The sequence below is a fragment of the Mauremys reevesii genome, linkage group 4, assembly GCF_016161935.1.
Source record: "Mauremys reevesii isolate NIE-2019 linkage group 4, ASM1616193v1, whole genome shotgun sequence".
NCBI classification, from domain to species: domain Eukaryota; kingdom Metazoa; phylum Chordata; order Testudines; family Geoemydidae; genus Mauremys; species Mauremys reevesii.
In genome coordinates, this window is record NC_052626.1 from 49,207,835 (window position 1) to 49,225,390 (window position 17,556).

Genomic DNA, 17,556 nt, shown 5'->3' on the forward strand with positions numbered 1-17,556 from the left:
ACTCAGAAAATAATTGCATGACAGAAAAAACCAAAACTGGAATCCACCACTGTTTTTCGGACTTCTAAAGACAGAATTAACTAAAAATTAACTGTGCTTCTCCTGCTCCGTTATACAGACGAGACTCAAATCATAAAGAAAAGTAGTATTTTCTTTTTTAATCATTTTTAATTCTATATTTGTTTCACAATGTGAAATGTGCATGTTACATTTCAAAAAGCAGCATTCCTTAAGCATTAATGTTGCACTCTGAGGTGTTGTTGCCAAATGAGGCATATGAAGGTTACATAGAGAATACCTAACATAACATCAGAGGGGTAGCCGTGTTAGTCTGGATCTGTAAAAGCAGCAAAGAGTCTTGTGGCACCTTATAGACTAACAGACATTTTGGAGCACGAGCTTTCGTGGGTGAATACCCACTTTGTCGGATGCATGTAGTGGAAATTTCCAGGGGCAGGTATATATAAGCAAGCAAGAAGCAGGCTGGAGATAACGAGGTTAGTTCAGTCAGGGAAGATGAGGCCCTCTTCTAGCAGCTGAGGTGTGAAAACCAAGAGAGGAGAAACTGGTTTTGTAGTTGGCAAGCCATTCACAGTCTTTGTTTAATCCTGAGCTGATGGTGTCAAATTTTCAGATGAACTGAATCAGCTCAGCAGTTTCTCTCTGAAGTCTGGTCCTGCAGTTTTTTTGCTGGAGGATGGCCACCTTAAGATCTGCTATTGTGTGGCCAGGGGGGTTGAAGTGTTCTCCTACAGGTTTTTGTATATTGCCATTCCTAATATCTGATTTGTCCATTTATCCTTTTCTGTAGAGACTGTCTAGTTTGGCCGATGTACATAGCAGAGGGGCATTGCTGGCATATGATGGCATATATTACATTGGTGGATGTGCAGGTGAATGAACCGGTGATGGTGTGGCTGATCTGGTTAGGTCCTGTGATGGTGCAGTGTGCAGTTACTGGTGAGAATATGCGTAGTTTGTAACGCTACATTGATGACATCTTCATCATCTGGACCCATGAGAAGGAGACTCTGGAAAAATTCCACCATGATTTCAACAGCTTCCACCCCACCTGCTATGTACATCGGCCAAACTGGAAAAGGATAAATGATCACAAATCAGATATTAGGAATGGCAATATACAAAAACCTGTAGGAGAACACTTCAACCTCCCTGGCCACACAATAGCAGATCTTAAGGTGGCCATCCTCCAGCAAAAAAACTGCAGGACCAGACTTCAGAGAGAAACTGCTGAGCTGATTCAGTTCATCTGAAAATTTGACACCATCAGCTCAGGATTAAACAAAGACTGTGAATGGCTTGCCAACTACAAAACCAGTTTCTCCTCTCTTGGTTTTCAAACCTGAGCTGCTAGAAGAGGGCCTCATCCTTCCTGACTGAACTAACCTGGTTATCTCCAGCCTGCTTCTTGCTTGCTTATATATACCAGCCCCTGGAAATTTTCACTACATGCATCCGACAAAGTGGGTATTCACCCACGAAAGCTCATGCTCCAAAACGTCTGTTAGTCTATAAGGTGCCACAAGACTCTTTGCTGCTTCTAACATAACATGTTTCTCACCTATTAAACTAGTACTGACACCTTAAGAATGTCACATAAAGATGGTTTTGCATTTAGTGAATGTACATTATTGCTGCCCTTTCAAACCTAAACAATTTTCTATTGTATATTTTGGTTGAATGCAAAATATAGTACCTGTTTCAAAGATATTTAGGAATTTAGGTGGTGATATGACAATATTTTTAATGGTAGAGTCAAATTTAGTCCTCAGTTTGCATCTCTTACAAAGTAGGGAAGTTCCACTCAGTGTTACTTTAAGTATGCATTGAAGTATGCCACCTCCTTCCCCCAACTTAAAAATAAATACATAAATAAATACTCCAACCTATTGTGTAGATCTTCAGTAACCCCAAACTATATTTGGCAACTGCAGTCTACTCGGATATATTTATCCACGCACGTCCTTGACATCTTTAGGCTAGTCGCCCAAGAATAATTCTGTCTGCATATCCTCTTCTTTCTTCACTATAGTGACTTGTATTCTAGATGAGTATTGATATGGTGAAGCAATTAAAAAAAACTATTTTAAACTCTCCTTCAGTAGTCCCTTTCTATTAAAAATTGTTTTTGGTAGCATGGTCTGTTGGTCACTATAAAAGGGTATAACTTAATTAAAAAGTAGTTGAAAGCTGTTATTGAGACTATTAGTAGAATTTTCAAAAGCACCTAGATCCCATTTTCAAAAGTGACATAAGCCCCTTTGTCACATAAGTGCTTTTGAAAATTCTTTTCAAACCCCTAAAAGAATTATTCTTCACAGGGAAAGTCTGCAGATCCATTACAATGGGTCTTACATCTGCTTGCAGCTCCTTGGAGGTGTAAACCAGATCTGTCAGTCAAAACATGCTGGGAATGGCCACACCCCTGAAGGGCTGAGCCAGTCAGTTTAAACTGCCTCCTGCAGCTGCAGGAAGGCTTTATCAGACCTTCTGCTCAGAAGAAGAAAAAATAAAGCAACAAAAAAGGAATAATTTTTGTTGTTCTTAGTGGGTTTATTGCCTTCTAAGCATTACTGGGCTTCTGTTTTTCTGACCATACCCCAAGGCTAGACGCTGGCAATACCTTTCTGTACTGAGATAGCTGGCTACAGCAGCTTCCAGTGCATTGTCTGGGCCAGCCTCTCTAGCACAAATAGCGCACAGGCAACTAGAGGAATAGAGAAGTCAACAGAAAAGGGCACAAAAATGCCACGACTAACTGAACCTACAAGTGCATTTTGTTACAAGGGAATGTCCTGTAACAGCAGTATTCCTGCTCAGTTTTTCTAATCTCCCACTATTTCCAACCTATGCTTTAGTGGACAATGCTTCTTGTCCATTCTGAGCAGATAGAGCTGTTGTTTCAGGCTGTCTGCAGACTGAAGAAGACATCATTGCATCAGTGTACGTTTCACTTATGTGTGGAACATTAGCTTTGCAGCCATGAGTTTCCAGATTTTTATTTATTTATTTATTTATTTTTAAATGAAGGCCAAGGCGTTGCAGAATCTTAATATGCAAGGCAGGCCACATAAATGTATTAGGCAGATTGAGTGTTTAACGACTGTGATCTAAACTACATTTTAGAGTTGTTTTATTGGCTTCTGATGAGAGAATATTGGTTTAATTTCTTGACTGCATATTCAAAATCAGTTTGCATATTAAAAACAAATCTTATCTAACACAAAGGACAGACTAATCACATCTTACAGTGTTTTCATTAAAATATAATTTAAGTGATTACTTTCTCTGATCATTGTCCACTGAAATATCTTATGTGTAGGTAGTAGATAAAATTGTATCTGTGTTATACGTTGAAAGTATAGCTCTAAGATCAAAATTATAAATTCTTTCTTAAAATATTTATTCTTTCAAACTTGTTACATGACATTTGCTTTTGTTTTTATAAATTTATTGGAATGCAGTTAAGCCAAAATACTTGCTGTACTTTCAGAAATTATTCAGTAAAATACACAATATTTTAATAGTGTGCTTTCTTTATGAAATGTGAAATAATTTACAAGAAATCTAAAATCTTATCACTTCATTTTATTTGAAAAAGTAAGTCCAGAGCTTAAATACATTTTTAAAATTCTAAAGGTGCAACATGTGTTATTTCTGAAGTCTAGGCTTAATTTTTCATGTTAGAGTCCAGTGTAAAAAAAACTTTCAAAACATACTGAGCAGGGGTGGCTCCAGGCACCAGTGCAGCAAGCGTGTGCCTGGGGCGGCAAGCCGCAAGAGGGGCGGCATGCCAGTTATTGTGAGGATGGCCGTCAGGCTGCCTTTGGCGGCATGGCTGCGGGAGGTCCGCCAGTCCTGTGGTTTCGGCAGTAATTCGGCGGCAGGTATGCTGAAGGCACAGGACTGGCGGACCTTCTGCAGGGATGCCGCTGAATCCATGTTATCAGTGGACCTCCCGCAGGGATGCCGCCGAAAGCTGCCTGACTGCCGTATTTGGGGCGGCAAAATACATAGAGACCCTTATACTGAGTCACTTTAATAAACAACTTTAAAATAGCTGAAATTCCAGCTAATTCATTTTTTTTAATATTTCAGAAGTTTCTACAAATACTTTTTAAAGATAAACTGAAAGGCTTTGTTACTTTTAGGATTTAAGTTGAGGTGCTTAGGGTTCTGTGTTTTACTGCAGATAAATGTAGGCAGAGCCGGTAGTGCTACTTATAACTAAGGTTGCCTGACACTTTCCCTTACAAGATCCAGTTTTCAATTGCATATAACTTTGCCTAACTTTAACCATTTGGGCTGAAATTTTCCACACCCGGTGTCTGACTTTATTGGAAAGTTTCAACTAAAATGGTTCTTCAGTTTCAGAAAATCAAGTTGGGGGAAATACTGTTTTGCTTATGTTAAAAAAAATTCTTACAACTGCTTCATTGAAAACCTCTAGTATCTCTATGTTTTGGAGAATGGACTTGAAATTTGGCATGGGGTAAAGGGCAGTTGCACTGGTGTCAGGAGTGGGCCTTTGCCATCCCTGTGACAACTTGGTCAATTTAGACAAATTATAAGCCTCTGCAGGGCTTGTCTACTACACAGGGAGGTTATCAGATTAAGGTAGGATGTGAATTTAAAGCAGAATAGCTATTCTGGAATAACTCCATGTATAGACAAACCCTGAAAAATTACAATTGACACGTGCTCGGTAGAGACTTTGTCAGCTAAGTTACCAAAAATGGTGTCTGCACTGGGCATGCTCAAGCCCAGGGCAGCAGTGTCTGAGCAGGATTTTCCCTGAGACTTTAGTGAGAGCTTTTTTCAGTGAAGTGCATGAGGCAGAAGCCAGATTGGAAAGGCTATAGAATGGAATTGGAGGGAAGGAACTTCCAGGCAGGATTGAAGGTGGCACATCTAATGTTTAGGAGATGATGGAGAGTTGGAGATGAGATTGGAGAGTAATGCATGCTTGTATTTGTTGGGATTTTGTGGTTCCCAAATTAGTCAGATGCCAGGCAGAATCAAGGGTCTTCGATTCAGTTCAATTCAGTTCAACAAGGCTTTATTCAGTGTGCACAGAGGGAGAGCCCTTGGTAAAAAAATCAGCCAGAGTCCCTCCAGCAAGGAGCCTCTCCCATTGTTATTTTATAGCACATGGCAGTTACTTAAGTTACATAATACAAACCTCTAACCAGTCATATTTAACCTTTCCATATGTGGATTTGTTCATCACATGCTTATACTTCTCCACTCCATATTGTTGAGCTCACCTCCCCACCCCCTGGCCTTCTCTAGAATGTTCCTAGGGTGGTGAGCCACAGCATGCTTCTTTATGCATAAGTACCTTGTAAATCATATTTCATGTAAAATGAACACAAGCATACTCTTCATATTGCAATGGGAAGTTTAGAGAGTAAAAAGTTAAGGAGAAAGGTAAAAAGAAGGGATAATAATGGAGCCAAGAAAGATTAGATGTGTTGAGGTCACTTGGCCATGTGAAGAGATTAGAGTTGGAGAACAGGTGTGAAACTTCATGTGTCAGTGTTGGGAGGAAAGGAGGAGAGAATGATAGGAAGGGGAAGGAGATGGTCATGTCAGATCTTGTAGATTTTTCTATTTGAAGATCTCGGCAGGATACTATGAAGAGAGGGAAGTAGAGGTGGGGAACCGGGAATGGGGGTGGTTGAGGAGTGTCAAAGTTTGGTGGAGACCACATGTGTGAAATTCATTCAGGGTAGTAAGAACAGGAGTACTTGTGGCAACTTAGAGACTAACAAATGTATTTGAGCATAAGCTTTAGTGGGCTGAGTCTCTAAGGTGCCACAAGTACTCCTGTTCTTTTTGCGGATACAGACTAACACGGCTGCTACTCTGAAACCATTCAGGGTACAATTCTTTAGCTAGGAGAATGACTGACAGAATTAAAGGAGCAAATGATCTTTTTTCATATAATTGGACACAGAGTGGATTGATTTAAATATAAAGCGATTTAAATTATTTATTTAAATAATCAATTTTAAATTAATCTTGTTTTGCATATGTACCTTTTAATAATTTTCCTAAAGAAAACTTGATTTTTATTGGGTGCTAACAATTAAAACATGTTGATTTGCAGCAAAATATAGACTTCACACTAAATTTGGTGGTACTTTTTGGTAAACAGGAAGATACTATATGCTATACTATATACATATTTAGTTATATAGCTTAACTTATATTTATTCAGATTCTAATGTTTTACTTTTTTATTGTATTAGAAAATGATGATTGCACTACTTGTTTGTTAATGATTAATATTTTTATTTGTCAAGCTCTATTTTAATGAAAATTGCAATTCAATTAAAATGCCCAAAAACATTTTAAATGGTTTTTTATTAGTTAAATAAATATGCCATAAATGTGCTGACTGCATAAGAAGAAAGCTTACCAAAACATGTTTTGGATTTTAAACAACTGATTTGTGAAACAAAGGAAATATTATATGTGATTAGTGGATTGAACTGATTGTTCTGGTCACCATGTCCTTTAAGATTTTAGCACTAGTAGATTTCAGTCACACATAGTTTTTATTCAAAGATTGGAAGAGGAGAACAAGCTGTCTTGCTTTTTCAATTCTTAATCTAGTTCATTCAAAGTTAAGAAATTGTCATTGAACTGAACTAATTGAATAAACTGAAGTGAAGATAATACTCTTTCTGTAACTTTAGAAGAGGCTACTGCTCTTGAAACCTGGTTTAGCACATCAACAAGCTCTGGTTCCAGATGCTTAGGCCTGGTCTACACTAGGCGTTTAAACCGGTTTTAGGAGCGTAAAACCGATTTAACGCCACACCCGTCCACACTGAGAGGCCCTTTATATCGGTATAAAGGGCTCTTTAAACCGGTTTCTGTACTCCTCCCTAACGAGAGGAGTAGCGCTAGTATCAGAATTACCATATCGGATTAGGGTTAGTGTGGCCGCAGATCGACGGTATTGGCCTCCGGGCAGTATCCCACAGTGCACCACTGACCGCTCTGGACAGCAATCTGAACTCGGATGCAGTGGCCAGGTAGACAGGAAAAGCCCCGCGAACTTTTGAATATTTCCTGTTTGCCTAGCGTGGAGCTCAGATCAGCACGTGTGGCGATGCAGTTAAAAATCAAAATAAAGAAAGAGCTCCCGCATGGACCATGCGGATGTGATCGCTGTAAAGGCAGGCAAATCTGTTCTATCAGCGCTCCGTTACTGAAGACGAAATTCAAAATCATTTTTAAAAAATCTCCAGACAGACGCCATAGCAGGGGCTCAGCGCACTACTGCATGACAAACATAACGGAAAGCCAAAGAATCAAATGGACGCTCATGGACTGGAGGACTCAAGCTATCCCACAGTTCCTGCAGTCTCCGAAAAGTATTTGCATTCTTGGCTGAGCTCCAAATGCTTCTAGGGTCAAACACAGTGTCCACGGTGGGTCAGGGCATAGCTCGGCAATTTATGCACCCCCCCCCCACCCCCAGAAGTGAAAGGGAAAACAATCCTCTCTTGACTCTTTAACATGTCACCCTATCTTTATTGAATGCTGCAGATAGACCCGATGCTGCAGCACTCAACACCAACATCCTTGCTCCCCCCCGCCATGGGTGGCTGATGGTGCAATATGACTGGTATCCGTCCTCGTCATCAGCCTATTGGTACATGGGGCAGTGCAAACGGACGGGGAACCATGCAGACTAGCATCTGTGATGTCTATCAATGGTGCCTGGCCCTAATTTGTCCTGGTAGATGGTGCATTATGGCTGATCACCAGCGTCGTCCTCGCAACAGGGGGCTGAGCTCGGTCAGCCCCACCCTTCATGTGTAAAAAAAGATTAAATTGCCCCTGGACTAGCAGAGGGATGCTGGGCTCCTCTCCTCCACACTCCTTACTGTCCTGTCTGGACTATCATAGCAGCTGGAGGCTGCCCTCCACTCATTTCTCACTAACAAGTCAGTGTGTCTTATTCCTGCATTCTTTATTACTTCATCACACAAGTGGGGGACAATGCTACAGTAGCCCAGGAAGGCTGGGGGAAGAACGGAATCAACAGGTGGGGTTGTTGCAGGAGCACCCCCTGTGAATAGCATACAGCTCATAATTTCTGCAGGATCTGACACAGAGCAGCTGTGCTCTCTGATACAGTGGTTCTCTAGTACACTTGCCCATATTCTAGGCAGGACTGATTCTATTTTTAGATACCAAAAAGGAGGGATTGACTCTGGGAATCATTCCCAATTTTGGCTTTTGCGCCCCTGGCTAAGAGCAGCCGGGGTACTTATGACAGCAGCAAATGGTGCAGTGCAAAAGGACTGGTAGCCATGATCATCTTTTTACCAATTTATGGATTGGTAGATGGTGCAGTATGGCTGGTAACCATCTCTGCTGTCATGCAAAAGCAAAAGCATGCTTCTGTGTAGCGCTGCTGAATCGCCTCTGTGAGCGGCATCTAGTACACATACAGTGACAGTCACAAAAGGCAAAACAGGCTCCATGATTGCCATGCTATGGCATCTGCCAGGGCAATCCAGGGAAAAAAGGCGCGAAATGCTTGTCTGCCATTGCTTTCCAAGAGGAAGGAGTGACTGACGACATTTACCCAGAACCACCCGCGACAATGATTTTTGCCCCATCAGGCACTGGGATCTCAATCCGGAAATTCCAAGGGGCGGGGGAGGCTGCGGGAACTATGGGATAGCTACGGAATAGCTATCCACAGTGCAACGCTCCAGAAGTCGATGCTAGCCTCGGACCGTGGATGCACACCACCGATTTAATGTGTTTAGTGTGGCCGCGCGCACTCGATTTTATACAATCTGTTTTACAAAACCGGTTTATGCAAATTCGGAATAGTCCCGTAGTGTAGACGTACCCTTAGTCAGTGACATCCACCAGTTCAGTGGTTTGACTTTCTTTAATGCTTAGTCAGGAAATGTTCTATTTTATATTATGATTTTTGTTTAATTTAAATTATTTTAATAGATTATAGTAAATTCTGGCCCTAATATGCGTTTTCATCATTTAAAATTTAATTTTAAATAGGTTATTTTTAAAAAGAAAAATGTATTAAATTTAAATTTTTAAAGTTTCAATTTTTTAAAATAAATCCTTGTCTTTATCCATCCTGACTAGATTGAACAGCCTGAAAAGCTTTTTACCTACTGACATAAAATAAAATCCTTCAAAAATAACACACAAGTTCCCAAGTTCAATTTCTTTACTAATAAAAATTTGGGGTATATGTGTTTATGAGAAATGAGCACACTTTCATGTTTTTTAAAATGTTTGACTCAATGGTTCAATGACTTTTCAGTAATTATCCAAATTAAAGTATTGAAATATACATTCTGTATCTTAACATGTTTGTTTCATTGTAATAAGAGGTGTTTGAATTTAAGAAATTTCTTTTTTATATACCAATTATGCTTAATTTTCAGGGCAAAATATCATAAATTAAAATATGGCACAGAACTGAACCAAGGTGACTTGAAAATGCCAACTTTTGAATCAGGTAAGTTTTTTGTAAATTTCACGCTTTTCATTCTTTTGCTATCTGCTTTTTTTTAGATTTGCTATTTATGCAACTCTTAATAGTCTCCATAATGTGCGCAGTCATTAATAACGAAAGTTCTTCTTCGATTGCTTGCTCATGAGGATTCCATTCTAGGTATGCGCTGCTCACATGCGCAGTCATCGGAGATTTTTGCCTTAGCGATATCCGTAGGGGTGGCAGTGGTGCCCCCTTGAGTGCAGCGCTCCTGCATCGATATATCAAGTGCCACCAACCCTACGCCGTCTCAGTTTGTTCTTACCACCTGTGGTGGTTACTTGACGTGCCTTCCCTTGCATTGCAAGGGCTAGCGGTTTTTGTCTATTGTCTTCGAGACTTAGGGCCTTGTAAATAGTTCTGTTCATAATAGTTAACCGTTAAGGTCCTAGCAAGGACTTCGCCACAGGCAGGGCATGCCCCAGTCTGCCTGTAAGTGACCCCTATAGCAGCTGCCTCAGGTGCTTAGGGAAGTCACACGTTAGAGACAAGTGCTGAATTTGTAAGAACTTCCGGCCCCGCACACAAAAAGAGTGGGATATTTGGCTTCAGGCTCTCCTCATGGAGTTCCCCCTGCACCTGGCAGTATTCCCCGTTGCCAGTGCCCAAAAAGAAGTCTAAAACCCTGGCACTGAGCAAAAAGGGCCATGGGCCATTGGGCAGAGGACTTGCTTCAGGATGTCTGGCCACTCCAGAACCATGCACTTGCACCCCTCCAACTGGGGCTCTTAGTCCTGTGGAAGGTCCACCGCTTACTGCACAGACACATTTGCAGGCTCCTCCGACGCCAAGAGAACATTGGCCTCCACCCGCACCGCTGATGCAGCATGTGCCGTAGGAACCGGCAATGGCTCCCCACATTCGCAAGTCAGATGCGAAGACCCCTCAGGGGGCAGTTGAGTGCCGCCAATTCCCCAAGATGAAGCAGTGCTTTCCACTTCCACACTGCAAGTTTCCAGAGCCTGGACGCCCTGGGGCACATCCTTGGTCACTGGTGCCACATTCCCGGTTGCCTAGAGCAAGATGCCAGTCGCCGTACTACCTACGTTGCTCACCCTCCTACAGATAGTCTTCTAGGCGCAGGTCCCGGTCGCCTGCATCATGAGAGTGCTCCCCGTCGCATCTCTGGTCCCCTTGATACCAGCACTGATCACCTTGCTCCAGCACCAGTCCCTAACAGCAGTGGCCAGCAATCAGACCCAGGCATTGACGGCCCCACCATGGTCACCGGAAGGGGATTTCTCAGGCACGGAAGCGCAGTTCAGCCCCTCATCAAGTATGCACCACCGTGAATGAGCACCCAAGGCTGCGTCAATGTTGCTGAACCTGTGACTGGCGCAGTGGGCTTATTGGGGTGCATGCGGAATGACAGTTCTGGCAATGTCTCCTACTCACCTCTCATCGTCCGCCACCTTGGAGCAGCAGCTGGTGGCACCAACGGCACCGGGCTCAGTGCACAAGGCATGCCCGATCAGAGTAGAGGAAAGGCAGGGGAAGATGGCCTGGAACCTCCCCACAATGGTGCAATAATCATCCTCGTCCCCATTCTGGATCTGTGATGCCTCAACAAGTCTCTCAAAAAGTTGAAATTTCGTATGGTCTCCCTGGATCCAGGAGACTAGTAAGCTGCCTCGACTTGAAGGATTCCTATTTCCACATCTCCATATTCCAAAGTTACAGCTAGGTAACCATTTTTTAATTCTTTGAGAACAGATGTTTGGTTCCAGGGAGCTGTGTTACTGAATATACTGGTGTTTGGCAAGTGGTTTATTTGAGCCTTTATTACTTTGGTTCTCTTTCAGAAAGATTCAAATGTTGAGAGAGGTTTTAGTAGATGAATAAAGAGGCAGTGGTTTAACTTTATTTTTGTTGTTGTTGTTGTCTTTTATCTTATTTCTACCGTCAGCCCTTGAGGGATCTTAGTGTCTATTGGGGTATTACACTCTCTTACTTACTTGGCTCAAATAAGTTTATTTTGCCAACTAGGGAGAAAATTGAACAATGGAATAAACATTATATATGTAGAAAATTCTACGTTTTTGTTCCCTGTGACTGTATAATAAAAAGTTGTGTTTACTTTATCCTGGAAAAGTTATAATTTTTTTACATATTTTTAAAAAATGGACAGAGGTTTTGTCAGATCAAGAGGAAATGCCCTGATGCAAATCTATGTGCCCATATTGGCATATGGAGTGAAGTAGACTTCACAATGTAGGCAATATGTTGCTTATAACTAATATTTCCACAAATTCTGTCTCTTATAGATCTGAAACTAGAGGAAGATTTTCCCCTTGATTAAATTTCACTGTTTAAGAAGTAAGGATGACCTTTATTGCATGGCTGGCCCCTCCTTGAAATTCAATTCTTTGGGACGCTATGTTATAAATAAAGTTTGGCCTTCCTCTTTGCTACTAACTGGAAATGCAGTTATACCCCCAAGTCATCTAGGCAATGAATCTCTGTCAGGTTAGACAGTATCTCTCTCTCTTCCACTCCCCCCCCCCTTTTTTTTTTTTTTGTATGGGTACATCTTCAGGCACTTCTTCCTTGCTTGAAAGTATAAAATATTGTTCAGGTTGGTGTTCGTTTTTTAACATTTCTCTAAAAGACATACAAGTCTGACTTCTGAATTCTGTCTAGATCAGTATTCCTCCTAGTTCTTTACTCCACGATTTATAGGCTGATATAATAGAACACCTGTTAAAGTGGAATGGGCTCAAGGTGTCAGTTGCTGCTAGAGAGTAAAAGTGGTGGAATTCCTTAATATTGTATTCTTGACATATTAGTTTAGGTTTCCCCACATACAAGTTAATGGAACTTTATTTAAACAGTATTAGTAAAAAATAGTGATTTCTTATTTTTTATTAAAGTTAAAAAAAATTTACAACTATCTTCCTTTAAGAAAAATCAAGTTTCTGCTAACCAGTTTTGTTATACTAAATTAATGGGCATTAAATATATTTGAATAGAGAATCAGAATGAATCTTTTTCTTAAGTGCTCTGCGTAGAGCTATTTAGAATCCCCTACGGAATAAGGGAGTTAATTAGCCAGAGCAGGTCAGCTGCTGTAATGTAAACAAAAAATGAAATAGTTGGCATTACTTTGAATAGCCTTTAAGGGATGCTATCTGAATAATGGCAATTCGTCAACTTTGTACCAGAAAGTTTGTTGTAAGCTAAGTGGTATGTACAAAGTCCTAATATGTGCAACAATGTGAGACTTTTTGATATTGGTTAAATCAAGTTCAGCACTTCCAAGAACTTTTATAACTGGTGAATGTTGATCTGCTGATCATCACTGAGGTTGTGGAATGTGGATTTGTAAAGGACACCATCTGAATCTAGCATTAGGCTGATTAAGGAGATGACCACACCACCAGTCTCTGAAAAATTGTGTGGGGTCTAAAAATGTTTAAGTGAAATCTTCACTTCCCTCTGTGGTCTTTAAAATTGGCAGAGTAAAATGAGCAACACTAATGCGTATCTCCTTGCATTTCAGAAGAAACCAAAGACACAGAGGTTCCTCCAGTACCTCAAAATAGTCAACTGACCTGGAAGCAAGGCAGGCAGTTATTAAGACAGTAAGTAATATAGTTAAGTATCTGTATTTGTAATCAGTTTTTCTTCTGGAGTTTTAGAAATTATTTACATGTTTGCACTTTGCCTTGGAAATTCATGTAGTCAAGATGGATAAATATTGGTTCTGTATGCAAGACTATATAGACTGCATTTTTCTTTGAAGCAGTACTAGCAGAGAGAATCTTTGGCTGTGTCATTGCTTTAAACCCTGGGAAATGAAATGAGAAGTAAACCACAGGTAGAATACATGGATTTTGGGTGGAGGGGGTCCTTTCAGTAAATTATATGGTAAACTCAGTTAGCTTCCCATCTCCTCTTTAGTATTATCAATTTAATTTTTTTATTTTATTTTTCAGCAACAAACCCTAGATCCTTTCTCTTTCTCATAAATGTCTTTTTCTCTTCTTTCTCTTTTCACAACCAACCTAGGTATCTTCAGGAAGTAGGTTACACGGACACAATATTGGATGTACGGTCCCAGAGGGTAAGGTCTTTACTTGGGCTCTCCAGTTCAGAACCAAATGGCTCAGTGGAGACGAAGAACTTAGAACAGATCCTTAATGGAGGTGAATCTCCTTCATCTAAGCAAAAGGGACAGGAAATCAAAAGGTAGGCAAAGAGATGTAAAATTGTGATATGCTTGATAGTTGGCTAACATACCCTACTTATATTATTAATATGCTATTTCACTTATTAGATTCAGACAGCTGTGTTATGCAAGCACTGAGAAACCAGTTAGGCTCATATAAGCTTCAGATCCTACATCTTTGTTTTTTTGTTTGTTTTTTTTCTGGTCAGTGGTATATTAGTCAGTTATATCATCCAAATATTGCAGCTATGTGAGTGCACAAGAGCCTGAAAGTAAACTGATTAACATAAAAGGAGTCTATAAGCATAAATGACTATTACTAATCATATTTTTCAGATATATCAGCTTGTACTGTGAAAATAAATAGTGCATTATGTGAAAATTAGATTTTTGTTTCCGCTTTAATAATTTAAGTTGGTGTTATTAACATAAATAATTGTTTTTAAATTCTGCCATACATCTTGAGTGGTGCTTTTCAATTTTGAGTCATCCCATAGATTTAGATGGACAAAGTTTTCCTGGAATTTTTTTATTGACTTTTTAAAAACTTTTAAAAGTTAGATGATAGAATTATATTTGACTTAATCCCCTAAATCCCTTCACTGTAAGTCAGCTAGTAAATTTGACCACTGTAGGCTTTTTGTTTTGTTTTTTGTTTTTTTTTTGTAGGAACTCTGGTGATGTTCTTGAAACATTTAATTTCTTAGAAAATGCAGATGATAGTGATGAAGAAGAAGAGAATGACATGATAGAAGATATTGCAGAAGGAAAAGAAAAGCATCGGATAAATAAAAAACACAAAGTAAAGAGCTTTTACTGTTGCCTTTTGGTCATGTACCTCTAACATATTGAAAGCAGTGCTTTTAAAATATAGCCTGGTGGAAGCCCATGTTTCAAATAGACATGAATAAATTACCCTGCTTTATCTGTATGATATGTAAGTGAACATGTGGTATCAGCACGTTTTGGTGTAGCTCCTTATAATACACCTCTACCCCGATATAACGCAACCCGATATAACACGAATTTGAATATAACGCGGTAATGCAGTGCTCGGGGGGGGGGTAAGGGGGGTCGGGGCTGCGCACTCCGGCGGATCAAAGCAAGTTCGATATAACACAGTTTCACCTATAACGCAGTAAGATTTTTTGGCTCCCAAAGACAGTGTTATATCGGGGTAGAGGTGTAGTGTTTGTTCATCTTCAAAATGTTTTAAACATGAGGTAATTAGTGCTCATAACATCCTTGTGAGTAGGTGTGAGTACAATAACTAAGATTGCTACCAAAGTCTTATTCTGTTTTTGGTTTGCTGACAGCACTTAGAGATGGAATAATTTTGTATTTCATTCCTCCTCGCATACCTAGCTTTTTAGAGCTTTCTCTCTTTTTGCCATTTTTAAAATTTTATGTTAATAACTGGCTTGGCGACCTTGTAGTGGTGGTCTCTGTGTAGATCCAAGTATATTTCCTATTCTCAGTCTCACTATCTCAGCCAACTAGGAGTAATGCAAAGGCAGTATACTCTGTCCTGTTAGGGATGGTTATTTAATTTAGCAAGAACTCTCATCTGATCATGGAGCTGCAGTGATGAGCTCCCTAGAATCTCATCTGCTTCTCAGTTTGGTGGTGATTTGTTTGTTTTGTGGGGCCTGTATAATGGAGGGTGCTGTGTAAGAAAGGGTGTATCCTGAAGAAGTTCTGGAAAAGCAGGGATTATTTGCAAGGAGAAGAAACTAAATGCTTTAAGGTGGGCTGGGGAGAACATTCCATCGGAGATACAGGTTTTATGCCAGCCTCGCAGATAGAGGGTTTTTTTTTCTCCCATCCCTAATGTTCTTGTGAAGTTGCTCCTCCTGTATAGGACTTTGCTGTTTCTTCCTGAAACTTCCACTAGTCATTTAGTTAGTGTTGGATTAGTTTACGTGATTGTATGGTCATTGTGATGGAGAGCTTGATGTTCTTGTTTTGGTCACTGAAGCACTTTTCATCACGATGGCCCTCTGGCTGCATTGTATCTTGCTTTTTCTTTAATAGCTGGAGATCAGAGCTTTGACTTGAGGTGAGCCTCCTACCCTGCCTTGTCAGGAGCTTGGTTTTTCTTTAAATTCTGGAGGAGCTGAAATAACACTATGACTAGTTGTACACACTTTGCTTTCTGCACTTCATACTTCAAAATGTTCTTTCCTTGCAAACAAAAAAAAAAGTCCTCTTTAAAATGACCTGTGCCATTCTTAACTCATATTGTAGATGAGTTTCTTCTTACTGGCAGAAAACGTGTCTGCTTGTGTGATAGATGTAATCTTCTTAAAACACAGAATATATATTTTGTTATCCACTTGCAGATTGGTAATGAAGGTTTAGCTGCAGACCTTACAGATGACCCTGATACTGAAGAAGCTCTGAAAGAATTTGATTTTTTAGTAACAGCAGAAGATGGAGAAGGAGCTGGAGAAGCAAGAAGTTCAGGGGATGGGACAGAATGGGGTAAGAAGCTAATACTAACAGATGGTTAGCACTATTTGAACACTTGTTCATAACAATAGACTTACGAGCTATAATATGTGCTGTTTAAGACAGAATGGATGTGTGGATGCTTGTGGTGATTAGATGCTGGCAAAGTAGGAGATAACTAAGAAGTTGGGTATTACAAATTTTATCCTCACACACTGTAGTGCTAACAATTAGACGGTGGTTAATTTATTTCAAATTCACCTTTGTTTTGCTGTTGAGGAGAGGGTTTTTTTTCCCCATCTTCCATATTTTTTGCTGCTCCTGGTCTATATTCCTGACCACCCATAAATCCTTCTTTTGGATTTTGGGATCAACTTTTTGCCAAATCTAGATTTTAGATTTGGTTATGGTCTGGAGCTTTAATTTGTGTTGAGGCCTGTGTTAAATTAATTTCTGTTATATGGACTAGAAGAATTATTACATAATTGCTTGCTCAGATTTTCAGAAGCTGACTGCTAATATATTCTTTATGAATAAAATCAGAAAATTGGTCATCTTTATACTGCTAGTTCAGATTTTCTTTAGATAATGAAGTAAGATTGCTAAACAGTTCCATGTGATATAAAAAGCACTAAATGGCTCTCTAATGATGTTTGAAACTTGTGTGTGCATTTTTTTTTTTAAAGAAATGGGGAGTAAGGAAGAGGGGGGTTAATCGGGGCTCCAAATATCCATCAGTTATTGCCTAATTGAATGCGCTATCTGTAGTTTTTAGTTGGTAAAAACTACCTCACACTTGAACACAATTGACAATCTTTGCTCAGGTAAGGTCCAGGACTAAAGTAACAGTGTTAGAGGTAGGGTTTGCAGAATTATCGTATATAATATAGGGACTGTTTGGGAAAGTTTACACAATACTTGTCTAATGTACCATTTTTTTAGTATGTTCTTTTCTTTTCATGAACGCTAAAATTCACTGCATTTTTAAAAGAACAAAACGCAACAATTAACTTACCAGATTTATTTCCTTAACTTCCTTAGTGTTAGATTTAGAATTTTATTTAATCTAGTTGGTCTAAGTGCTTTACTTGGTGGGCATTCTGAATTGTTGCTGCTTGAGGAGACAAGCTATCTAAACACTTCATTATTTTAAGTAGGAAAAAATAAAATGTCTTTATATGAAGTAATCTTAAAACTGTTGAATTTCTGTAGTCAGTCTAGGTATTGAACTGATATTCCAGTTTAATGATCTGAGGTTTTACATCAATACATAATTATACATGAATACACAATACATTTAAGAAAAAAACATGGAGCAAGTTGTACATTTGAATTATTTTATACCAAGATAAAACAA

The 17,556-nt window shown here is 39.6% G+C and overlaps 1 protein-coding gene across 3 annotated transcripts in view; it reads left to right on the forward strand.

The window, feature by feature from the left end:
• STRN3 (striatin 3) overlaps window positions 1–17,556 on the forward strand; it is a 94,153-nt gene that overhangs the window by 34,089 nt on the left and 42,508 nt on the right. For all 3 annotated transcript variants that reach the window (XM_039534093.1, XM_039534094.1, XM_039534095.1), the window contains exons 3-7: window positions 9,471–9,544; window positions 13,080–13,161; window positions 13,589–13,768; window positions 14,418–14,550; window positions 16,091–16,232. In XM_039534093.1, coding sequence (XP_039390027.1) covers window positions 9,471–9,544; window positions 13,080–13,161; window positions 13,589–13,768; window positions 14,418–14,550; window positions 16,091–16,232 — 611 coding nt within the window. The remainder of the gene's footprint in view (window positions 1–9,470; window positions 9,545–13,079; window positions 13,162–13,588; window positions 13,769–14,417; window positions 14,551–16,090; window positions 16,233–17,556) is intronic.